Here is a 25,881-nt window from a genome sequence, read left to right on the forward strand (position 1 = left end):
ACATGGAAAAGTGGCTAAAAACAGGGACACTGTCCAAAAGGCCTAATTAAAGCGATCGAAGAGGAGAAGCGAGAGAAACAGAGCAGGACACAGGTAACGATGGGATGGGATGGGGGGCAGACTAATGAAAGTGGAGATGGAGCGCAGGGGGATAAAAGAAAGAACGAGACAGAAAGACTGCACGAAGAAAACAAAAGTATGATGAGGCATATAGCCCTAGGCTTCACGTGGATTGAGAGACAGACTGCCCAAAGCCACAGTGCGTGGTCTGCAGTGAGATGCTCTCTAACCATTCTAATGTGGTTCTCCACACTGTAACGTAACGTCACTGTAACGTGAGAGCTCATAGACCAGTTGTACATTTTGATTATGTTATCATGTAGGGCGGCTAATTAAACAACGATGCCTGGAATGCGTCAATAGAATGTGTTACTTTTTTAAGTGTTGGATGGTGGGGGTACGCGAGCCGAGTCAGGATGTAGAAGTTGGTCCGCGGGGAAAAAAGTTTGGGAACCGCTGTGCTAAACCATGAAACATTAAGCTGCGTCCAAAAACGTCTTGAAAAATCTTCTGATATTGATCATGCATATGGCAAAGAAAGACATGAGATCGTTGGTCTTGGAATTTTGATCGCACTTAGACCTCAGATTACTTGCAGTACCCCGGCATTACCACAAGGAAATGGTTGTACGTCAAGTTTAAAACCTGACGTGGAGATAAGCACTTTTCCACGTCAAAGACGGCTTTTATAAATCTGAGCGTTGGCATGGATTTGAGCGTACGCACGGTCTAAGATCAAATTTGTGCATAAGAATGCTTTATAAATGAGGCCCCAGGTGTAAAATCGGCCAGTTGAAAAATGGGGCGGGCTGGGAAATGAAGGTTGATCTTGGCCAGCAGATGGCAGTACCTCCACATATAGTGAGTACTAAGCTACAACCCGACGTAATTCTATGGTCGGATTCAGAGAAGATAGTTTACTTCATTGAACTCACTGTTTCTTGGGAAGACAGAGTGGAAGAGGCCAATGAGCTGAAGAGAGCTAAATACACTGAAATAGCAGAGGAGGCAGCCAAGCGAGGTTGGAGTGCACGATTAAGGCCTATTGAAATCGGTGCACGTGGGTTTGTGGCCAGATCTGCTATTGGCTTGCTGTCTGAATTGGGCATTTGTGGTCGAAGTCTAAGGCAGGTGGTTAGTAACGTCTTTAGCAGCAGAACGGGCAAGTGAATGGTTGTGGGTACGGAGAAGTTACCCTTCCTGGGGCGCAAGTTAAGGTAAGCTAACTGGCTCATTTGTTTTGTGTTTGTGATGGACTGTGCCTAGGTTGATGGTACTTGGCTAAGGTTTTTTATGGTTATGGTTAAGTCCGCATCAACGGGACGGACCAACCTAGCCAACTTAGACCATGCCTAGGTTGCTTAAGGGTATTTGGATGCTTGTTGTGGTAATATGGTGGCAGCATGGGGCGTTAGCTAACTGGCTAATTTGTTTTGTGTTTGTGATGGGGCCTAAGCTAACTGGCTAAGCAAAGTATAAGTATAAGTATAAACATTCTTTGATCCGGTGAGGGAAATTTGGTCTCTTTTTGGCATTTATCCCAATCCGTGAATTAGTGAAACACACACAGCACACAGTGTACACACAGTGATGTGAAGCACACACTAATCCCGGCGCAGTGAGCTGCCTGCATCAATAGCGGCGCTCAGGGAGCAGTGAGGGGTTAGGTGCCTTGCTCAAGGGCACCTCAGCCGTGCCTACTGGTCGGGGTTCGAACCGGCAACCCACAGGTTCGAAGTGCTAACCAGTAGGCCACGGCTGCCTTGCTAACTGGCTAATTTGTTTTGTGTTTGTGATGGGCTGTGCCTAGGTTGATGGTTGGTTGGCCAGGGTTTTTATGGCTAAGGTTCAGTCCACATCAATGGGACGTACCAACCTGGCCAACCTTGACCATGCCTGGGCTGGTTAAGAGTATTTTGGGTATTGGATATTTCAATGTGGTAATATGGTGGCAGCATGGAGGGGAGTGTCTTCAGGACGCTGGTTTCACTGTTAAGCCTTCATGAGGTGTCGTGGGCCTAACTTAACGAAACATCGGTGAATGAGGGTGCCCACTTGATAACCCCAATGACATGCTGCATACTATATACTGCTGTTGGATGGGCCATTTGTCTTGTGTTTGTGACCATTTGTTGGCGGATTTGTGGGTAGTGTGCTTTTTAAAGTTAAACTTGAGCAGGGGCTTCTGAATGTGTTTTTACCTTGGATTTTGGCACAAGGGATTTTAACATCTAATCCTGTGTATTAATGTAATAATGAATCTCATGACTTTGACATGTCACTATGAAACGGTAATACACCTTGACTTGATTTCTCTTAGACAAGGCACACACACACACACACTTAGACAAGGCATTACCTAGAATCGGTTTGATTTCTCCCAACTTAGAGAAGGCATTACATAGAATCAGTTAGTCCTCAACAGGTCAACAGCAAAGCAAGCACACCAAAACAAAACTATAATTTTAATAGAGCAGTAGTACTTTTCCCTCAAACAACAATCCTATACATCAGCCATTGTGTAAAGGACGATCATCAATCTCCATTCTTCTCTCCAAGACATATGTCATGTCATATGACATCTGCAGTCTCCTGGTACTGGCTATGCTATAGAAAACAGAACCAGTGCACCCTCTAGTGTTCATAAGCTGGCACAGCATCACCCAAACCTGCAATGTGAAACCGAAGGGACCGATGTCAGACAAACCTGGATTGAAGCCTGGGTTTCCACGGAGACGAAGGTTCCTCTGTTCGAAGAAGCGGAAGATGGTGTAGAAGAGCATGGGGTCGCTTGTCTGCTGCGCGGCGTCCAGAAACTTTCGCGCCGACACGTTGTCATGGCCACCAACACTGCGGACAAACCGCAGGGCGCCGAGGACCTGCTGCTTAGACAGGAGAACCTCCACAATCTCATCATTAGCAGTGGAGAGCCTCTGTTGACCAGACACACACACAAACACAAACACACACACACACACACACACAGACAGAATGAAGGAGTTATGATAACAGCTGTTCCATGGGAGATGGCTTCTTTTCAATTTCAAGTAATTCATTGTAGTTCCCAGAGAAATCAGATAAAGAAAGGATAGTTTCACTTCCTGGTATAATATGGGTGACCCTTGGGATGGTTGGCACAGGGCAGAAATAGGGCAAGTAGTATAAGTATACAGTATATACTCTTTTGATCCCTATATAAGTATAAGTATATATACTCTTTTGATCCCGTGAGGGAAATTTGGTCTCTGCATTTATCCCAATCCGTGAATTAGTGAAACACACTTAGCACACAGTGAACACACAGTGAGGTGAAGCACACACTAATCCCGGCGCAGTGAGCTCCCTGCAACAACAGCAGCGCTCGGGGAGCAGTGAGGGGTTAGGTGCCTTGCTCAAGGGCACTTCAGCCGTGCCTACTGGTCGGGGTTCGAACCGGCAACCCATGGCTGCCCCAATAAGCTTTGTGGTTTTATGGCACTTTTCCAACAACAGATCTGTTCACGTTCACACTATTACATCGTTATGGTTGCTATGCACGAGCAACTGGTCCACAACACCATGCCTAGCACACCGCACACCCATCCACATTCTTTCTTCATATTTTTCCATCAGCTCATAAACCACCACAGCATCAGACCGCCCACTTCCCCTCGTACCCAGGAAATAAGGAAGATACTTAAACAGTCATACAGTGGGCAGTGCTTCGACTTGGCCAGCTTTACTCGCGGTCCGCGCGTGGGATCACGCGGTATCACGCGACTTTAATTTGTATTTTCCCAGTGTGACGCTGCAACAACCCAAACAACCGGTAGATGGCTCAAGTGAGCAGGGTGTCTCGTAAAAAGAAATGGAGCCTGGAAAACCCTACACAGACTTCACTACAAACTTTAGCAGACTGGTTTAGAAATAATTTAATAGCCAGAAATATGCCTGCCCTGCCCTAATAAAGAAATATTTGGTTAACTGCGAGTGAATCCCGTTTGCAGCCGTAGAAGAAACGCAGGACAAATTAAACATTCTGGTTTTCTCCGAGTGCAACGATGATAGACAGACATCATTTGGACAAAATATAGAGCATATTAACCTCAGTTGCTCAGCCAAATGCCTTCCTGTTACGTCCTGTTATCACGGAGTTACAGGTGATATTTGAACGATTTACAGAACGATTTTTGATGGTCACAAGTTTACTTCATTAGCGGTTTATTTTTTTGATTATTAAAGAGTGTTTTTCATTTAAAGGTTTGACTTCGTGCTTATTCAGTAGAGCATTTAGTGCTCTTCCCAATCCCAGACGTTCACATTGCATGTTTGTTTGTAATGGATGCAACCGCGAGATACGCTTGTCATAGGCGCCGATACCGTGGATGCTCCGTCTCTCGGTCACCCACTGAAAACATCGAGCACCCACGTGTGACAGCTTACAGTCCCGGCTAAATTTACATTCATTTAAAATCAAACATCGCAGTTTATGTTAAATCCAGCATCTCTCATAATGTGATTGGGTATGTTGCTGTCAATTCCCTACTTCATATACTAACCACCAATGAGAGCGTCTCTCGTATGAAAATTCCTGACACTTCCCACCTGAAGAATTAACGCAAGGCTTTGTCGGGTCTTCAGCCCCGAATGTTTAAAATGTATATAGCCCTGAATATCATTTTAAAAGTAGTCTGACAAAGCTTATTGTTTTGTGACACAGCTAAACACTGGTACCTCATAGAACGTCTATAACAGACAGACAGCTTTATGCGCAGGGGAGAGAGCGTGCGCGCACTGTGCTTTATGATTGTTGCCTTCTGATGGTATCTTGCTAATTCACTGAACTGCATTAGGTGACAAATGGTATTGCCTTTATCTTATAACTCCTTGTCTGAGCGACTACCAGGCCTATGGTTTTTAAAAGTCAGATGTTCCCTGACAAAGACATTCGAAAATTAACAATGTTTATTGACTTGAAAAATACACTAATTTTTGCCATCTCCCTTCATTCAACCCTTGAAGACATCGCGGTCTGGTGCGCTATGTAGATCGTTTCTCGTACCATTTAATTTCTCAGAATTTAGGTCTACTAGGCCTACAATAACGTCATCACCAAATACATCTTTTATTTTTAGTTGATCAACCACAAAGAGTAGCATAGGCCTACTGTGCACAGTGCACTGACGACTGTAGCAGCCCAACGTAACCAGTTGTTGTAGATGAGAGGCAACCCCTTGTTTCAGATAGCCTGGACAACATGTTACCTGGGTGTTGCCTACATTATTAATTAATGGTAGCCTACAATAGTTAATTGATATTGACATATTAGTTGGCTCAAAGAGTAGGGAATCAAGATGGAGAGAGTCACGCGTGTGTTGCTTTTGCGGGATCGAATCCAGTTTAATGCGTTTTCAAAACATATATTTTTTACATGTCTTTTGTCCGAGTGGCTGTAATGTAGCCGAGCGCTCATGGCGTATGAAAAGCGACTTCAAACCGCCTAAAACAACTTGTTTGTGAATGTCTGACAACTGCTGCAGCGCATGCACGCGCAAGGAAACCAGTAGGTGGAGAAACCAGAAGGCACACAACACCGGAACGATTTTAAGGCTATTTCGCATAGGCTACTCAATGGTGCTATTTCACACGCATTATAGCGACCCCCACTCACTTAGTGGAAGGTGTTAATAGACGATTGGCGTAGCCTACAGTGGACTAGGGCTGTCAAAATTGCTCAAAAATGACGTTCGAATATCCCCTCTAAAATAAACACATGCATTCGAATATATTGGAATATCTAGGCTATATTATTTGCGCATTATGTCAGTGATGCGCATCATGTCATCTGTTTTTAACTTTTTGTATGGTTATTGCTTGACAGGGGGGATCCCAAGCAGCTTTCAGCCATAAGGCATTTCCTAATTCACCTGACACTGATATTCAAAATGTTGAAACTATTTAGGCATAGCCTATAAGCAGTTTAATTAAATGTAATGTTAGTTGTAAACAAACGGGCTACTTGGTGAGGCTTGGCCTCACAGATGCGCTCGTGCCTTAAATGGCAATACAAATCTTCACGATAGGCCTATTAACTGCCCGCCCGATTCACGTTGGCTGGGGGGCAGGGGGGGCCATCAGACATTTGTTCCCAAGGGTCTATGAATTGTTAACCCGGCCCTGCCCCCAACGAACGCAACTTTCCACCTCTGAGATAGCTGAAAAGAAGTCTAGAGGACTCCTAACTCACTAGACCTACTTACTGTAGGCTGCGCAAACCACAAGCCTGCAATTGAGGCAGGCCTTCTGTTGAAGAATTTTATATAAATCCTGCGCTAACAGTAATCCTCCTACCCCCGCTACCACAGCTGTGGATAGTGTGGCATGCTCACGCTTAATGTCTCCTTCTTGCAAACTAGGCCTATAGCCCAACCATTTACGTCTTCAAAAAATAACAACTTGCCAGATATGCCTTCATAAATTTGGGCTTCATTCAGCATTTTGTTCTTCCACTGGAAATGACTCTTCTACATTTGCTGCCTGCTGCATCCTTTCTGTTTGTATTGTTTAGAAAATGTTTGACGTCTTGAGTTAATGCATTAAACATTGTTTGCTGGTAACCAGCCACAAATAGCCTACAGATTCTTGCGTGCGTTCTCTCCAAAATGTGCCCGTTCTATAGGCTATCCAAGTGCATAATTCTGCGGCATAAAGCAGATGTATTTGTGTATTGTACAGAAAAATAAAAATAACCTGTCAAGCAGTCAATTGACTACATTGCAGTCAATAAGTAGTGCAAATTATGAAACCAAAACGTGGGTCATAGTTGTCTAAGCCTCTGCTGTGAGGCCAAACCCATGAACAAAGACGCATTGATATCTGCAATAGTTTTTTGTTTTTTTTGGCGAAACAAGCTCACAGCCGAACAAGTCATACTGAAGGGAGAGGCAACTGGCATGTGATCTCCCCACGGGCCAATGGATGTACAAGTTTTCTCCTGTGCCTACGATATTTAATCCAGTGTTTTGTCAAGTTGCAAAATGCTATTTGTTTTAACGAATTTTTACGATAGTACCCTATACAAAAAGTACTTCATACTATCTTAATTGCTTTATACTCAATACTTGACCAATGGCTATTGCATCTGTCTATTGAAAGTGAGAATGTGGCATGTGATATACTGTGTAGGCTTCATAAAATAAAATAAACAGATTGCTAATGGCCTACAAGCTGATCTGGGGGGCGTTTCCCGTACAACTACGGAGGTTAGCTTTTTACTAACAGGATGCATCGTTCAACTAACCAACTTGTAAGTTACGACTGTTTCCCAAAACTGTCGTACTTACATAGTACTGTAAGTTTGGACTATGATAGTTTCCAAACTTCAGTAGTCTGGACTAAGGTGGTTAATGACGTTTAGTAGCACGTGAACGGGCACCTGCACATACTTCTGTGGCGCATTGCGTTAAGGCCGGCAGATGACAGCCGCCGTTGCACAGCAGTTACCAGTCCCCTGTCCAAGAGTTCGAATCTGGGTTAAGACGTTGACAACAATATTGACATCGTTGTTTACCTAAGTTTATCTTTTGTGCAGATCATATTATCAAAATCAGAATCAGCCTTCTTGGCTTGGTTTGCGTAAACTAACAAGGACCCCCCCCCCCCCCTCCATGAAAATCAAAGGCTACATATTCTCAGCTGACTCGTCAAAAAGTGCGCACCACCTTATTATTATCTGCAAGTGTGTGACTTTTACTTACGTGCACATGGCTGCAAATTGACTTTTAATTTATGTATTTTCTGCCTTGGGCATTTTAAAATATGGATGTATGGTGGTTAGAAGTGTAAATATCAATTAGAAACCTAAATATATTTATAATTATTAATTTGCAAACAAATAACTGGCGTCAGTGACGTCTTTGACATGAAGATCCCTGGAACTATGCTTCTAGCATTCTACCACAGGTCGAGAGGTGTAGTTGTAACTACACAACTTTACGATAGTGGTTGCGAACGTTCGTTGCTACTATGGTTTTGGGAAACACTAACGTAGTGGAACGATGCATTGGACTATGAAAGTTCCAAATATGAATGTAATTCTGCGGCATAAAGCAGATGTATTTGTTTATTGTACAGAAAAATAAAAATGACATGTCAAGCAGTCAATTGACTACATTGCAGTCAAGAAGTAGGGCAAATTAATTTACGAAACCAAAACGTGGGTCATAGTTGTCTAAGCCTCTATTGCGTAGTCTGTTAAAAACGTCGCCAGATAGTATTAAATCGGCAACAACATTGTTTTCTGCAGAAGCCTACAGATTAATTCTGAACAGTTATTTCTCTACTGGCTCAATTATCACACCACTGTTTTGATTTGCGTAGTTGCGTTAACCCCAACACTGACAATAATGTAGACAGCAAATTTCGATTTCGATTTTCGTTACCACCGTGTAGTCAAGCCTTAAGTCATACCCAAGCAGCCTAAATCGAGGTAATGTTTAATTATGCATGATTTATTTTGTTATTGAATTCATAGGCTGGGATTACTCTCGGCAACAATTATATCCTGATCCTGCTTTTTCAGAAGGGACCGCAGGCAGAGCGATGTACAGTGGTAGAGCGACGCACAGTGGCTGAAAGTGGTACTAAAGCTTCACGCAGCTTCACGCCGCGTAATGCGCGAATTAAGTGGTCATTTGAAAGCGATGCCCACTGTAATTTACGAGGGTGAATTCATAAGAAAGGACACGGCAGGCGGCAGCGAGTGATGTGGGCCGAGTGGCATGCTGGGTAGCGGACACAGAAGTGCGTGGGAGCCGTACCTTGAGCATGTCCAGAGAGAGCTGGTGTGCCGGGGGGTAGGTGGTCTCCAGGGACAGCAGCAGGCAGGCCTGTGGTGGACAATCAAATATGGACTCAGACGGTCAGTACGGGTCATTAAAGGCCACTCTTACACACAGTCCATTACGCAATGACACACACTCTCCTGCATCACACACTCTCCTGCATCACACACTCTCCTGCATCACACACTCTCCTGCATCACACACTCTCCTGCATCACACACTCTCCTGCATCACACACTCTCCTGCATCACACACTATGCTGAGATACAGTGCAGTGCAGTACAGTGGACGCTCTTGACAAATGACTTCCTTCGCAGTAGACAGGTTTATACGTATTTAATTTAGTCCTTCGCAGTAGACAGGTTTATACGTATTTTAGAATGTGTATTAACCGTATGTTATTTGCACACCTATGAATTTTTGCCCGTAAAGTCAGTAGAGGTGTAAAGTCTGCATTGGTGTATAGGTATAGAGGTGTAAAGTCTGTTTAGGTGTATAGATGTAAAGTATGTATAGGCATATTAGGGGTAAAGTCTGTATAGGTGTAAAGGTGTAAAATATGTATAGGTGACCCATACTCTAAACAAATGTGTAACAAACATCAAAGCATCAACAGGAAGCCGTAATGTTGTCCACAGGTCTCTTGGTACTTTTACCTAACGCTAGGTGCCTTGAGGATAGCATTTTTAACTGCTGAACATTCTACACAGACTCAGAGCAGAGCAGAGCAGAGCAGAGCCACAGGTGGGGGCAGTGGAGAGGTCGTCTGGCTCCTGGACTTACCAGAGGTTTGGAGTCGCTGAGCACGTGGTACTGCAGGAACTGGTGGAGCATGTAGAAGAGGTTGTGATGCACCAGCGTCTTGATCACCAGCTCATACAGATAGTGCTGCAGAACAACAACAAGAGCTGCGTTAGCGCTGTCAATCAGAGCTGTGTTAGCGCTGTCAATCAGAGCTGCGTTAGCGCTGTCAATCAGAGCGTTAGCGCTGTCAATGCGCTGTCAATCAGAGCGTTAGCGCTGTTAATCAGAGCTGCGTTAGCGCTGTCAATCAGAGCTGTGTTAGCGCTGTCAATCAGAGCGTTAGCGCTGTCAATCAGAGCGTTCAGAGCGTTAGCGCTGTCAATCAGAGCGTTCAGAGCGTTAGCGCTGTCAATCAGAGCGTTAGCACTGTCAATCAGAGCGTTAGCACTGTCAATCAGAGGTGCGTTTCCCAAAACCATAGTTGCTAACCCGTTAGCAACTTAGTTGGTTGGCAATGGGAAATTGCATTGCAACCAACAAAGTTGCCAACTAAGTTAGCAACTATGGTTTTGGGAATCGCACCCCAGAGCGTTAACGCTGTCAATCAGAGGTGCGTTAGTGCTGGCTAACCCGGGTCACTTTAAGAGTAACCAAGCCAGGTAACTGGCTAACCCGGGTTGCACTGAGCAGCTCTTGTTTCTTAAGTGGCGATATTGTTGAAAGAATATTAAACAAATAATGGGGACTGAATACTGAATATGTTGGTACATTATGACAGAGGTGCTTTTGTTACCGCGCCATTAGCCATTGTGCACCATGATCAAAGGAATTCTAGTGACTCTGGGTGACGTACCTGCACAGTGATCTGATACTGGTTAAGGGACCGGATGTACTCCATCAGAACAGCAATGATAAACTTATGGGAGACACCCTGTTAAACAGGAAACAGAAAACATTTTTTAATTTGCTTTAGATAATATAGAAATTCTAAATCTGATTAAAACTGGTCAGGTTCCTGTAAATTCCACAGAACACAAATATTCAGCTGAATGAGTTACAGGAAATGGAAGAAATTAAAGAGAACTTCCAGGTAAGTGACCTTGCGCTCCGTGAAGGCCGAGAGGACATGAGTGTACATGTCCGACTGGTCGATGACGGCCTGCGTCCTCATCGGTCGCTTATAGGACGAATTGGATCTGCTGGGACCTGACTCCATCGCCTGTGAGGTAGTGAGAGGAGTTTTTAAACAAGTCACACACGTACACACACACACACACACACACACACACACACACACTACACCATCTGCTGTGCGGTAATAAGAGGTGTTGTAGTCACATGTAGCTGAAGAACACTATACAATCTAAAACTATGCAGTGAATTTTCAAATTAGTTAGCACATTAATGCACACAAAAATACAACACATGCATGCATATTGTAAAAATGCAATCAATAATGATGAATGCACTACTTACCACAATGTACGACTGCACACACAGTGTAAGACTGTGCACACACACACACACACACACACACACACACACTAGATTACACTACTTACCGCAGTGTAGGACTGCTCTGCCTCTAGGTATTCTTTGTAGACCTGGTTGAGTTTGTCAAACACAATGGCCACCACAGGAAGACTGCCCTTCTCATCACCCACCAACACTACAAGAGGAAGAGACCAGATCTCATCAGTCATCACCCACCAACACTACAAGAGGAAGAGACCAGATCTCATCAGTCATCACCCACCAACACTACAAGAGGAAGAGACCAGATCTCATCAGTAATCACCCACCAACACTACAAGAGGAAGAGACCAGATCTCATCAGTAATCACCCACCAACACTACAACAGGAAGAGACCAAATCTCATCAGTCATCACCCACCAACACTACAACAGGAAGAGACCAGATCTCATCAGTAATCACCCACCAACACTAGAACAGGAAGTCATCATCCACTAACACTACAACAGGAAGAGACCAGATCTCATCAGTCATCACCCACCAACACTACAACAGGAAGAGACCAAATCTCATCAGTAATCACCCACCAACACTAGAACAGGAAGAGACCAGTTCTCATCACCCACCAACACTACAACAGGAAGTCATCACCCACCAACACTAGGACAGGAAGAGACCAGATCAGTCCGTATGCCACAGGTGGTGGCACATTTCATATATTACGGTAAATCAGCCTTTAGAAGTAGCACCACAGCCAAATGTATCTCTACATCAACACAACACAGACATCAACATGCACATCAACATACTGCAAAACTATAGGCCTCTGAAGTTCGCCTACAAAAAAGCTGTTGAAGTTCGCCTACAAAAGGCACCTGTTAAACTCTCGCAGGGAAGAAGTCTGAAATGCAGACGTTTTGCTCAACACACTTTTGACCTCTGCCTTCGAGTGGCTCCTGTGATCAGTATGTTAAGACGGCAAACTACCCCAGAGCTAACCCAGAACTAACCCAGAACTACATAGGTAGCTTCAATTAACATCCGGATCTCCTTATATGGGCAAAGATGGCAGCTTAGGTTCTTTTTTGTAGGTGAACTTCAGAGGTCTGTGGAAATAATGAGAATATGAGGACCTTATACATCATTATACTTACATAGATAAAGTTATAGAAATAGAAATGCAGGTTTATGTCTAACAATCAGTTCTAATGAATAAACCTCAGTTAAAAGCCAATGAATACGGAGGGTTTGTGAAGATGCCGCGGGACTGAGTTAGCAACTAAGGAGTCTTACTCTGGGAGCACACGGACAGAATGACCATCTTGCAGTCGCGTCTGCGCAACAGGAAGTCCATCAGCTTGCCCTTGTCCTGCAGGAGGTTCAGCGTCGGCTGCAGCTTCACCTTCAGGTACCAGAGATAACCTGCACACACAGGACACACGCAGGACACTCCATTCAGTACCACAGATAACCTGCACACACATGATACACACAGGACACAGACAGGACACACACAGGACACTCCATTCAGTACCACAGATAACCTGCACACACATGACACACACAGGACACACACAGGACACTCCATTCAGTACAGTTAGAGGATATCTCATTCAGCACATTCAGATTGTTTCTCAGATGAAAGCAGCATGTGAATGAACAACACGGGTGAGTGTACTGTTCCTGGCATCCCCTGTGAGTAATAAGCGCTCATGGGTGAGTATATAAGTATAGTATATATACTCTTTTGATCCTGTGAGGGAAATTTGGTCTCTGCATTTATCCTAATTTGTGAATTAGTGAAACACACTCAGCACACAGTGAACACACAGTGAGGTGAAGCACACACTAAGCTGACTGTTGAGATGTCTGCTACAACAGCGGCACCCAGGGAGCAGTGAGGGGTTAGGTGCCTTGCTCAAGGGCACTTCAGCCGTGCCTACTGGTTGGGGTTTGAACCAGCAACCCTCCGGTTACAAGTCCGAAGCGCTAACCAGTAGGCCACAGCTGCCCCATGAGTAGTATACTATCCCCATGAGTAGTATACTATCCCCCTGAGTAGTATATTATCCCCCTGAGTAGTATACTATCCCCCTGGCAGACACACAGTGAGTAATAAGCGCTCTCGGCACCAAACTAAAGCACCTACAATACATTAACATGGGAGCTAATGGAGCATTTAAACATCCGAATCAGGAAATGAAACCCTGCTCACCTTCACTGGCGCTGATGATGATGTCGGGCTGAAACACACTCCAGGTGGACGAGTCTTTGGGTTTAGAGTTCAGGAAAGCTAACAGCAGGATGAGATGGCCACCTCACAACTAAACAGCACTCCATTAGAAATACATCACACTCACTACATCTATTTTGTATGCAGCAGCATTTTCTTTGATGATTAACCAACATCCCCGCTCAAAGTGGTGGAAAGAGTAATGTTACAAACCCAGTGTCTGAGTGTCTGTGTGTCTGTGCGTGCGTGCGTGCGTGCGTGCGTGCGTGTGTCAAGTCAGAAAAGATACACAGCTCACAGGCCACTGGTGCTTGGCTAGGGGCTGCAGCAGGACCTGGGAAAGTGAAACAGAAACAGACGTCACGTTAAAGAGGCTGTTTTACACACACACACACACACACACACACACACACACACACACACACATACATACATACATACATACATACACACATACACACATACACACACACATACACACATACACACATACATCATATAAATTCTATTAGTGAAACAGACCTCATATTAAAGTGGCTATTTTACACATATAAGTACATCCACAACATATAAATACATACATACATACATACATGTACATACATACATGTCATATAAATTCTATTAGTGAAACAGACCTCACGTTAAAGTGGCTATTTTACATATCATATAAGTATTATGAGTGCGTTATCATGCAAATTCCTTACTGAAACATGTCACAACTAGCCTGGGTGCCAGCCAAACATTTGAGGTCGGGAAGTTCGGTCTGGCATTGCTCTGTTGTGGAGCAACTATGCTCGCCCCAAATCTGGCGGACCAATCAAATCGGGCTTTACGATGATGGACAGGTGAGCAACAGCGCGTCGTCTATCACGTCATCTGAGCACACTTAGGTTGATTATGTTTGCAACAAAAACGCTGTGGCTAAAAGGAGACAGATAGCTTCCCCCCATATCGAAAATGCATATTATTTCAATGAGGTAGTATCACTGAAAACTATTATTTCTGAAAACTTTGGCCAAAGTTGAGATGTTGGAAAACTCATGGTTTCACTTTCATCAAGGGAAAACAGCGTGTTGCATTGACATGTTGTTCCCTCTCTGATTGACCACCTGTTAGAGGGATTTGCGACAGCCTTTCCCAGCTGTTTAACATGTTTGTAGCATATCAGTATTATTTTAAAAACGGAGGGGATAGGCTATCAGTTTTTCCTAATAGCCTAGCCTACCCTACTACCTGTAGTCCAGACAACGACTCTACTTCCTTCGTCAGCTAAGGAAATTTAAAGTTTCTACATCCATCATGAAGGCCTTCCACACGTCAGCGGTTGAGAGTGTTCTAACTGGTAGCATCATCACCTGGTATGGGAACTCCACAGTTAGAGATTGTAGTACTCTGCAGAGAGTAGTGCGCTCAGCTGAACGTACTATAAGAACTCAACTCCCTGCTCTACAAGATATCTATTCCAGAAGAGTACTCCTAAGAGCCCAAAAGATTCTGAAGGACTCTTCTCATCCTAACAATGGATTATTCCTACCGCTGAAATCAAGAAGACGCCTATGTAGTCACAAAGCCAGAACTGAGAGACTCAGGAGAAGTTTTTATCCCCAGGCCATCCGAACTTTGAACTCACACTATACTGACTTTGCACACATTCACTCCTCAGCACTCATGACCCCCCCCCCCCCCCCCCCCCACACACACACCTACAAGACTTTTAGCACTTTTACATCCCTCACCCTATGCTACAGACCTTTTATTTATTTTCTTATTTCATCACACGTCAAAACACACACACACACACACATCTGACTTTCTCCAACTTTTGCACATCTCCATAGAACTTTTTATTTATTATCTTTGATTTCTCCTCCATCTACCCATGTCCTTGATTGCCTAGCCTTTCCGCCCCATAATTACGTCCCAATGGAGCAGTATCAGGCTCATATTCTGACGAGAATTTGAGTATGACAACGTCAGGCTGTCACAACATCAATGATGGAGAACTGAAACTGGATAGATCACCACATAGATTCTTAGAATGTTGCTCCCTGTTGGTGGAACGCGCTATCAGATCCTATCATAGCGGGGGGCATTAGATCCTCAGATCCTACCATAGCGGGGCATTAGATCCTCAGATCCTACCATAGCGAGGCATTAGATCCTCAGATCCTACCATAGCGGGGCATTACATGTTCAAGACACATTTACGATCTGCTAAAGTGATTTAAATATGCAAATGTAAATGAGATCTACATGAGCAACTGCTTTGGCTACCCAAAGAACTTTACTGGGCGAGTGAACTGTCTATGTTGAATGTGTGTGTGTGTGTGTGTGTGTGTGTGTATAAAGGTGGGTGCGCACCTGTCCGAGGGATCCTGTAAGGGTGGATGGAGCGGGCAGGGAGGACAGGCTGATGGACATTCACAGCACAGTCTGGCTCTTGTAACTTGATGTCAAATATAATGGAGGTCTGGAGCAGAAAAAGCACAGACTTCAGTAAAACCAAACAGCTCCAGTCTCTTAGTCATCTAAGAAGGTTCAGTTCACTACTCAGTAGGACCTACTCTGCTCTAGGCACTGATTCAGTTTACTACTCAGTAGGACCTACTCTGCTCTAGGCACTGATTCAGTTTACTACTCAGTAGGACCTACTCTGCTCTAGGCACTGATTCAGTACACTACTCACTGATTCACTACTCAGTAGGACCTACTCTGCTCTAGGCACTGATTCAGTACACTACTCACTGATTCACTACTCAGTAGGACCTACTCTGCTCTAGGCGCTGATTGAGTTGAGCGTGCAGAGAGGTTGCACAGCAGGCATACGTTTCTAGCGTGGCAAGGCAAGGAGCATGGAGTTTCCCCTGCGGAAATCTAGTTGAATCTGGTCTTTAATCACAGTGGCCACAAGCTTCTTATTACTGATGGAATGAGGAAGAACATTCCGGGTCTGTTAAGCCCAATGTCCACCCTGCTTACAAAAACATTCCTGGTCTGTTACATGAACATTCTGGGTCTGTTACATGAACATTCCTGGTCTGTTACATGAACATTCTGGGTCTGTTACATGAACATTCCTGGTCTGTTACATGAACATTCTGGGTCTGTCCACCCTGCGTACATGGCGCAGCTAATGACTGAAGACACATTTCCCAAACATGAGAAACTCCGAGCTACGAACCAAATGACTGGCAAGTGCCACACACACACACACACACACACACACACACACACACACACACACACACACACACACACACACATTACTCACTTGTGAACTCTGATGATGAACCACCACCAAATTATCCACCACATTCAGTGCAAATTTGCCCGTAGTATTAAGCTTCAGCACATGGGTCTTCTTACAGGCTCCTTCCCTACAAAGAGGTGATGGAGAACAGACATGGAGAACAGTGAGATGATGGAGAACACAGACATGGAGAACAGTGAGATGATGGAGAACAGACATGGAGGAGAACATGGACAATACACATATTCCATTCAACAGGTCAGAGCATGGAGAGAAATAAGGACTTTCCACTTTTTACATGGGGGCGTCCTCCACCATCATTATAGGAGCGTCCTCCACCCTCATTATAGGAGCGTCCTCCACCATCATTATAGGAGCGTTCTCCACCCTCCTTTTACATATGAGCGTCCTCCACCCTCATTATCTCCATCCTCATTATATGAGCGTCCTCCACCCTCATTATCTCCACCCTCATTATAGGAGCGTCCTCCACCCTCCTTTTACATATGAGCGTCCTCCACCCTCCTTTTACATATGAGCGTCCTCCACCCTCATTATATGAGCGTCCTCCACCCTCATTATATGAGCGTCCTCCACCCTCCTTTTACATATGAGCGTCCTCCACCCTCATTATATGAGCGTCCTCCACCCTCATTATATGAGCGTCCTCCACCCTCATTATAGGAGAGTCCTCCACCCTACTTTTACATATGAGCGTCCTCCACCCTCCTTTTACATATGAGCGTCCTCCACCCTCATTATAGGAGCGTCCTCCACCCTCATTATAGGAGCGTCCTCCACCCTCATTATAGGAGCGTCCTCCACCCTCATTATAGGAGCGTCCTCCACCCTCCTTTTACATAGGATAGAGGATAGAGAGAGTGCTCTTACCTGAGCAGGTGATAAAACACTATTGAGAATGTGCTTTTACCTGAGCAGGTGATGAAGCACTATAGAGAGAGTGCTCTTACCTGGGCAGGTGATAAAGCACCACCTCAGCTCCAGGACTGTTGGTGGTTCTGGAGTGATGCTTCAGGTACATCACATACAGCTCGCCATATCTGAAACAGAGTCAACTTTTCACTTTTCATGGACAAGCAGCTCCATAAATGGTACAAAAAAACAAGTATGGTGCCATCAGGTATGTTTTGGTTTTGGAATATTTGATTTTCAGACTTGTAACAGACAGACACTAGCCGTTTGTGTAGAGATAGAAGAGTAACTGTGTAAGAGCATCACACAGGGCCCTCTCATGCAGATCCACACAGGGCCCTCTCATGCAGATCCACAGTTACAGAAAAGAGCATCACACAGGGCCCTCTCATGCAGATCCACAGTTAGAGAAAAGAGCATCACACAGGGCCCTCTCACGCAGATCCACAGTTAGAGAAAAGAGCATCACACAGGGGCCTTACATGCTGGACACCGCAATATCTCTCTCCGAGAGGCTGAGCTTGGCAGGTTTGGGGACCACAGGCAACTCTATTTCAAATTTGGACATCTTGGCCATGGTTCCACTCTGAAGAGACAACACAGAAGAGACACACCATAACAGGTTCACTCTAAAGACACAACACAGACAGTGAGGCACCATAACAGGTTCACTCTGAAGACACAACACAGACAGTGAGGCACCATAACAGGTTCACTCTGAAGACACAACACAGACAGTGATGCACCATAACAGGTTCACTCTGAAGACACAACACAGACAGTGATGCACCATAACAGGTTCACTCTGAAGACAGTGATGCACCATAACAGGTTCTATATCAAGTGGAAGGACCCTCAGAGCTACTGTGGCTAGATGTGAACCCAGACAGAGCATACACATTAGGGGTGGAACGGTACATGTATTCGTGTTGAACCGAAACGGTACGGGTGTCATGGTTCAGTGCATGAATTTACACAGAGAATACACGGTATAAAAATAAATAAATCTCACGTGCGAGATTACTGTTAAATACGAGAGTTACGACAGTTCTTAAGCGACACCTAGGCTAATCTGTAGCCCCGCCTTAGCTCTGATTGCCGCCTATGTTATTTTTTTTTTTTTATCAGGTGCACGGTTGAGTCAGTCAGTCAGAGATAGCAGCACTAAGGACGAGTATGGTGAGTGGTGGCGACCCACCAGAGATAGAGGACCCGCTGGTCTCTTTCAGATTGTAAGTTTGAGAACTTCAGTTACAGTAGTACAGGCGAGAGAGTGGTGGATAAGACGAAACTGTGTCGGCGTTGTTCAGCAGTTCAGCAGTGAGTGGAAATACATCGAACATGCTAACATATACCCGACACCATCACCCAGATGTACCTTTTTCCTACAGGGATTTACTTTACCAGCCTTTAGAAACACACACAAATAGCGCCAAAACCTACGGCTTAAAATGATTCTGTAATGACAGGAAGCGATGTAAATCATGTGATGATGATTACCTTTATGTTAGGGTAACTTGTAACGTCTCACATGAAGTGCTGGCAGTGTTAAGTGCATGAAGAAAGTGTCAACGCTAACCAGGCTAATAAACAAACCATGCTACGGTGAGTAACGTTGAAGGATAAAGTCACGTGACTTCTAGTTGTAGTCTGTTTATGAAACGAAAGGACCAATTTCGTTTTTTTTTAAAAAGGCAAAATAGTGTGAAATTTTCACAGTTGGTAGTTTATTACTGTACACACACTGAAAGATATTGAGGCAAACTGTAGACCCCTCCATATCCAACCAAACACGGATGTTGAAGGTCTCGCCTAAGTGGATTTTTAAAAATCATTATTCTATGTAATTTGCACTTTCATAAATAAGAGATGCTGTAGGCCTATTTTCAGTTTTATAGCTGATTGTCTTATTTTGTTTACAAGTTACAGATGGAGTCTGGAGATGATGTGGGGTACTTGTTGTTTTAGCTGATAGCTCAGGGGAGAGTTTGTATGACACTAGGTGGTACAGCCTGAGACATGTACAATAAAAAAATTGCTTTCTGCATTTTTGTTTTGCTTTTCCCTCCATTGTGCCGAACTTGTGACTTCTGTGTACCGTTCCACCCCTAATACACATACACATCAAGATCAGTTGTGCCAAAATTATTTTTCACTAATTGTTGAGGGTGGGAAGTGTGATCTCATAAGACCTACAACACAGTTCATGCCAATAAAACAGCAGAACAGGTATCATAGCAGAATGAGGTCTGAAGGTGCTTGTAAGAGAGGGTACTCACTTTGAAGGCAAAGGGCTGCAGCACGTTTCCCTGGACCGTGGTGGACAGAAGAAGGACCGCTGCTTCAGGGCAGTACATGTACCAGTTCACATTGATGCTCTGACTCTTCAACAGCTTTAGCGTGCGCTTGTCTGGCAAGACCTGCACAGAGAGTTGATACCATCGATCAGAATGTGATACTGTGTCTATCTTTATTTTTTTAGATATTTTTGGGGGCTTTCACGCCTTTAATCTGTGCAGCCGTGGCCTACTGGTTAGCACTTCGGACTTGTAACCGGAGGGTTGCCGGTTTGAACACAGACCAGTAGGCACGGCTGAAGTGCCCTTGAGCAAGGCACCTAACCCCTCACTGCTCCCCGAGCGCCGCTGTTGTTGCAGGCAGCTCACTGCGCCGGGATTAGTGTGTGCTTCACCTCACTGTGTGTTTCACTAATTCACGGATTGGGATAAATGCAGAGACCAAATTTCCCTCACGGGATCAAAAGAGTATATATACTTAATCTGACAGGACAGTGGAAAGAGCAACAGGAAGGGAGTGGGAGAGAGAGATGGGGTGGGATTGGGAAATGACAGCAGGGGAGAGAGATGGGGTGGGATTAGGAAATGACCAGCGCCGGACTCAAACCCAGGTCCCTGTGGGCCCATGGACCTGAAAATGGTACGGTCGGCGTAACTAGCCGCGCCACGGCGCCCCTCGTGATGCTGTGTTTAAAGATTCTTTTCATAATACACACTTATTTCAATACAGCATGACAATTAAAGATCCTTCAGCATTGCATTACCACTTATATGTTACACTCATATGTTATCACTTTGGTCAGTCAGATGTTCCTATGGTGTTAGTCAGATGTCAGATGTTCCTATGGTGTTACCTGGTAGAACTCGATTCCTTGGTCTGTGATGAACACAATCTCATTCCAGTTTGTCCAACAAAAGCCCAGCACGCTTGCGTTTTTAGTCTGCAGGAAGACACACAAGCTGTTCCAGTGACTACACACACTCATTATGTCAATCTTATGCACTTGTTATTCAGAAATGATACAATACCTTGCACTCATGAGAGAATTCTATGTGTGGAAAATCAGGAATAAAGTTGATAAAGTCCTGGAAGGGAGAGACAGACATAATTGAATACATTTGACCTCATATAATTTTAAATGTGATTTACGATTTCATTAACACAATGTCCAGCATGAGGATGGTTCCATTAACACAACGCAGTGGACAAGTTAACTGCAATATACTGCAAAACATAAACTACAATAATCTACACAAAGCAATACACAATATTCAGTCTATGCAAATAACTATAATTTCTTTCCAAAGACTTACCACTGATTTTGGAGTCCTCTGAACAGCTAAGATCTTATTTCCGAGAGAGAATTTGATGCACTTCACCTCGCCTTTGTCATCCATTCTGTGGATTGTAACAAACTTTAGCTTCACGGGTTTTTAGTGTTAGTTGGTAAAAAAAAAAAAAACACAAATTGAATGTCATGTGTCGACATACCTGAATGCCACCGAGTTTTTGTCATCTGGACCTTTAACCACAACACCTGTGGCTCCTCCAGATCGCACCGCAAACACCTGATCGAGACCATCACAATTCTACAGTTCACTTTACAAACACCTGATATAGACACCATCACATTTCTACAGTTCACTTTAACATTATCGACAGGTTGATTAAGTACAGTGACATGTCAGCGTTGTGTTGCGAACATCAGGGAACACAATAACACTTTCTCATGATGCACGTCCTAGCTAGAGCTTCAGCACGGTTCGACAATGGTCAACGGTGTTGAGTGAGGGGCAGTATCAGGCTATGCATCTTTTAATCAAGACAAGTTCCGAAGTTGTCTGCAGGTTAAGTAAGTGGCTACCTAGTTGCACAGGGTCAGGCCCTTTCGGTCATCGAGTTAACGGTGAGTGTGTACGTGATGATAGGATTGCTGCGTCTTTTCTTTACTTTTACTATATGACAGAGATATACGGTGACTTGGTGAAAATATATCAATGAAAGAGGCTGGCTGTCACGATAAAATTAGCTAACAAAAGTAGACAGATAAGTTAGCTCACTGTGTAGGTTAGCACACCAGCTAGCTAGCAGGAAATGGCTAACTTGAGTACAGCAGGTTTTGCGCACAGCTAACGTTACCTGTTTATTTGCCTCGTCGAAAAACACGTTGTTGACACTGGAAGCATGTTCGAATTGCACAGGGTTTTCACAAAGCTCCAGGTAGTAGTCCTCATTCATGATTAATCTCAAGCATTCATTGGTACCAGTTCAGTTGCTGTTTTTCCCCTTACTCCAGGATCATGTGACAGCCGCCTCAGAGGGCGTGGCCTCCGATAAGGAGAGCGCTCTGTCATGGTTTGCCAAAGCGACAAATAGATAGATAGATAGATAGATACTTTATTGATCTCCAAGGGGAAATTCAAGGTCTCAAGAGCATACAGACACCACACACAACATTCACTAACAGCAGGGTAGAAGATAAAGAATATACTAAAATAGAAATTATACTAAATAACACTAAATCTAAATCAAGTCTAAAACAGTAACAGTCCACATAGTATGATAATATAATATGAACATTACAATAGCCTGGGACTTTTAGTTGTTCCAGAAAGTTAACTGTCAACCATGGGTGGACATTATAAGTAGCCTACATTTACTTGATTACTGTACTTAAGTATGATTTTTGAGTATCTGTACTTTACTTGAGTATTAATATTTTTGGAAACTCATAACCACTACATTTGAAAGACAAATACTGTACTTTTGACTCCACTACATTTGAAATATGAGCATGAAGTACTCGTTACTTTTAACCACATTTCATTCTTGAAATGCATTTATGCGATAGACCATCCACCAAGTTCATTTTTTTTAATAGTTCAATTTGAACTTGGCTGAATTGGCTGTGGTAATGATGGTGACAACAGATTCTTCGTCAGCACATCCTCCATGTAGCCTGGGAGAACCCAGATGAACCTGTTAGCAATTGAGATTTGAGAAGTGGTCTAGTGTAACCAGGCTATCCTCCATTGTCATTGTGAAATTGGAATGAAATTAGACACCCTAACATCACCTAACATTCACCACATAGCTCTTTAGCCTACATCGTTAAACGATAAATAATCTTACTCATAACTGAGTTATCTGGTTTTGTGTTCAGCGGTGAAAATGTTTTAGATTTGTGAACAGAGAATGAATAATGATTTAAATTATATTATTGCATCCATTTGTAATATTGCAAAGTTATGAAAATAGGTCAAATGTTTTTGCTGGATGTATAGGAACTAAAGGTCCTTTCAAGTCCTTTGCCTTTTTTAATTAGTGAATGATTCCACTTATGTCTCTGCTAATTTAATTTCAATTTCAATTTAATATCACTTAGCACAAAACATTGCACATGTCTCATGCCGCTTTACAGAGTGTTAAACAATCAGAGAAGGCCCATGATTAACAGGGGCGAGGAAACATGTAGGAAGAAACCTCGAGCAGATCCACGACTCAAGGGCCTGACCCATCTGCCTAGGGTCAGTACAGAACAGTAAGGTCTGTTTACATGATAAATGAATAAGTTAGTTAGGTGTAGAGAAAAGAACATGGTGTTTAAAGCCACCTGAGGTGTATGTTACAAAGAGGTGGGATGGTTACATATCCAGTATGATAATGCATGAATCTTATTTAGTGTCAGAAAGTTCAAATAGTCCAGCGTAGGAAAGCAATTGTCCAGGGGGGTTAGGAGTTGTCATAGGGCAAGTAGTGGGTCAGTAGTGGGCCAGTAGTGGGTCAGTAGTGGGCCAGTAGTGGGTCAGTAGTGGGCCAGGAATCTGGGCAGGGGGGCAGCAACAGGCGATAATAGGGCAGTCGTAGGGATGGGACCTCAGATGAGATGATAGGGCAGTCGTAGGGATGGGACCTCAGATGAGATGATAGGGCAGTCGTAGGGATGGGACTTCAGATGAGATGATAGGGCAGTCGTAGGGATGGGACTTCAGATGAGATGATAGGGCAGTCGTAGGGATGGGACCTCAGATGAGATGATAGGGCAGTCGTAGGGATGGGACCTCAGATGAGATGATAGGGCAGTCGTAGGGATGGGACCTCAGATGAGATGATAGGGCAGTCGTAGGGATGGGACTTCAGATGAGATGATAGGGCAGTCGTAGGGATGGGACCTCAGATGAGATGATAGGGCAGTCGTAGGGATGGGACTTCAGATGAGATGAGTGAAATGAGGGCCAAACACAAGGACAGCTGATGACTGGTGATGGTTATACCTCCCAAGTGAGGTAAGGGGGAAGGCAGAGAGAGATATAGAGTGGGTTAGTATTACTATAAATCAAAAATGGGTAATATCAATAGGTATATCATTGGTACTATATAGTGTTACACCATAGTGAGAATAGGCAGAGTGAGAGTTGAGAGATAGAGAGAAGGGAGAGGAGGGGTTGTATGCCGTGACACATGAAAAGTCCATGACAGCACTATGCTATTATAATAGCAGCATGGTGACAGCGCTATGCTATAGCAGCATAACTAAGGCATGGTGAGGGGTAGTCAACACCAGCGCAGGTATGGTCAGTGTCCACCGTCGCACGCATGACTGGGGTGCCAGTCACACAAGGACACAGCAGGGTGGTCCATTCCAAAAAACCCTGAGGTGGTTGAAGTTCCACACTTCACCATACCTACCTTTGATGCAGGACCTATGTTGCCGTAAGCTACCATGCGTTTCCCTGATGGAAGGAGAGCAAATAGCTGGTTCCTGGTAATGCCTTGAGTCAGCACAAGGGGGCGCCTGCACAGCATCAGTAGCTAACAACACAACACCACGGTGTGGGCCTTTCCTGTCCGTTACAGAGCCGATACCATGGCAACCATACCCAATGCAATGATGCAGTTGGTCAGGATGCTCTCGAGCGTACCCCCATAAAGCACCTCTGGTTGTGAGGAGAGATTCGGGTTTTCTTCAGGTCCTGCAGAGGCGCTGCAACTGGACAGACTGGTGTTGATGGACCAGGAGATCCTGAGATCCTTTTGAGACTGGAGACACACCTCACCTCACCCCACCTAGTCCCATTAACACACCTCAACTCACCTAGTCCCAATAATTATAATGGTGGCGTGACTGATTATATGTCCTCCGGGTTGTTTCCTTTGGTATTGAGGGCACGGCTTGTTGTCTGAAGGCCACATGCTCAACCTTTTGATTGTAGGCTTACTCATCGTTGGCACTGATCAGATGTGGCCTCTGGTGTTTTCTGCAAATGTGATGACAACTGTTGGCCAGAAACCTAATTTGCATGGGAAAATATGACCTTGCCACAAATATGCGGCAACTGTTTGCCAGAAACCTGACATTTCTGTAAGGGCAGACACTGGCACGACGGTGACAGCCTTGGGAACTGCATGGGGACAGCAATCTGGGCCAGTGAGGACCTCAGACAGTGTCCAGCTAGGGTTGCCACAGTGTCCAGCTAGGGTTGCCAGTGACGACCTCAGACAGTGTCCAGCTAGGGTTGCCAGTGAGGACCTCAGACAGTGTCCAGCTAGGGTTGCCACAGTGTCCAGCTAGGGTTGCCAGTGAGGACCTCAGACAGTGTCCAGCTAGGATTGCCAGTGTCCAGCTAGGGTTGCCAGTGAGGACCTCAGACAGTGTCCAGCTAGGGTTGCCAGTGAGGACCTCAGACAGTGTCCAGCTAGGGTTGCCACAGTGTCCAGCTAGGGTTGCCAGTGAGGACCTCAGACAGTGTCCAGCTAGGATTGCCACAGTGTCCAGCTAGGGTTGCCAGTGAGGACCTCAGACAGTGTCCAGCTAGGGTTGCCAGTGACGACCTCAGACAGTGTCCAGCTAGGGTTGCCACAGTGTCCAGCTAGGGTTGCCAGTGAGGACCTCAGACAGTGTCCAGCTAGGGTTGCCAGTGACGACCTCAGACAGTGTCCAGCTAGGGTTGCCAGTGAGGACCTCAGACAGTGTCCAGCTAGGGTTGCCACAGTGTCCAGCTAGGGTTGCCAGTGAGGACCTCAGACAGTGTCCAGCTAGGATTGCCAGTGTCCAGCTAGGGTT

At 44.6% G+C, this 25,881-nt stretch overlaps 1 protein-coding gene across 1 annotated transcript in view; it reads right to left on the bottom strand.

The window, feature by feature from the left end:
- rmc1 (regulator of MON1-CCZ1) overlaps positions 1-22,135 on the bottom strand; it is a 28,283-nt gene extending 6,148 nt beyond the window's left edge. The window contains exons 1-19 of the mRNA XM_042068183.1: positions 21,957-22,135; positions 21,309-21,385; positions 21,131-21,215; positions 20,846-20,902; positions 20,671-20,757; positions 19,799-19,939; positions 18,002-18,105; positions 17,558-17,647; positions 16,608-16,713; positions 15,698-15,806; positions 13,623-13,667; positions 13,316-13,369; positions 12,394-12,522; positions 11,189-11,295; positions 10,726-10,845; positions 10,480-10,557; positions 9,666-9,770; positions 8,859-8,927; positions 2,768-2,993 (exon numbers count right to left, since the gene is read on the bottom strand). Of these exons, the coding sequence (XP_041924117.1) occupies positions 2,768-2,993; positions 8,859-8,927; positions 9,666-9,770; positions 10,480-10,557; positions 10,726-10,845; positions 11,189-11,295; positions 12,394-12,522; positions 13,316-13,369; positions 13,623-13,667; positions 15,698-15,806; positions 16,608-16,713; positions 17,558-17,647; positions 18,002-18,105; positions 19,799-19,939; positions 20,671-20,757; positions 20,846-20,902; positions 21,131-21,215; positions 21,309-21,385; positions 21,957-22,055 (1,888 nt within the window). The 5' untranslated portion in view covers positions 22,056-22,135. The remainder of the gene's footprint in view (positions 1-2,767; positions 2,994-8,858; positions 8,928-9,665; positions 9,771-10,479; positions 10,558-10,725; positions 10,846-11,188; positions 11,296-12,393; positions 12,523-13,315; positions 13,370-13,622; positions 13,668-15,697; positions 15,807-16,607; positions 16,714-17,557; positions 17,648-18,001; positions 18,106-19,798; positions 19,940-20,670; positions 20,758-20,845; positions 20,903-21,130; positions 21,216-21,308; positions 21,386-21,956) is intronic.
- Positions 22,136-25,881: the final 3,746 nt, after the last annotated feature.

This window comes from Alosa sapidissima, chromosome 17 (genome assembly GCF_018492685.1).
Source record: "Alosa sapidissima isolate fAloSap1 chromosome 17, fAloSap1.pri, whole genome shotgun sequence".
NCBI classification, from domain to species: domain Eukaryota; kingdom Metazoa; phylum Chordata; class Actinopteri; order Clupeiformes; family Clupeidae; genus Alosa; species Alosa sapidissima.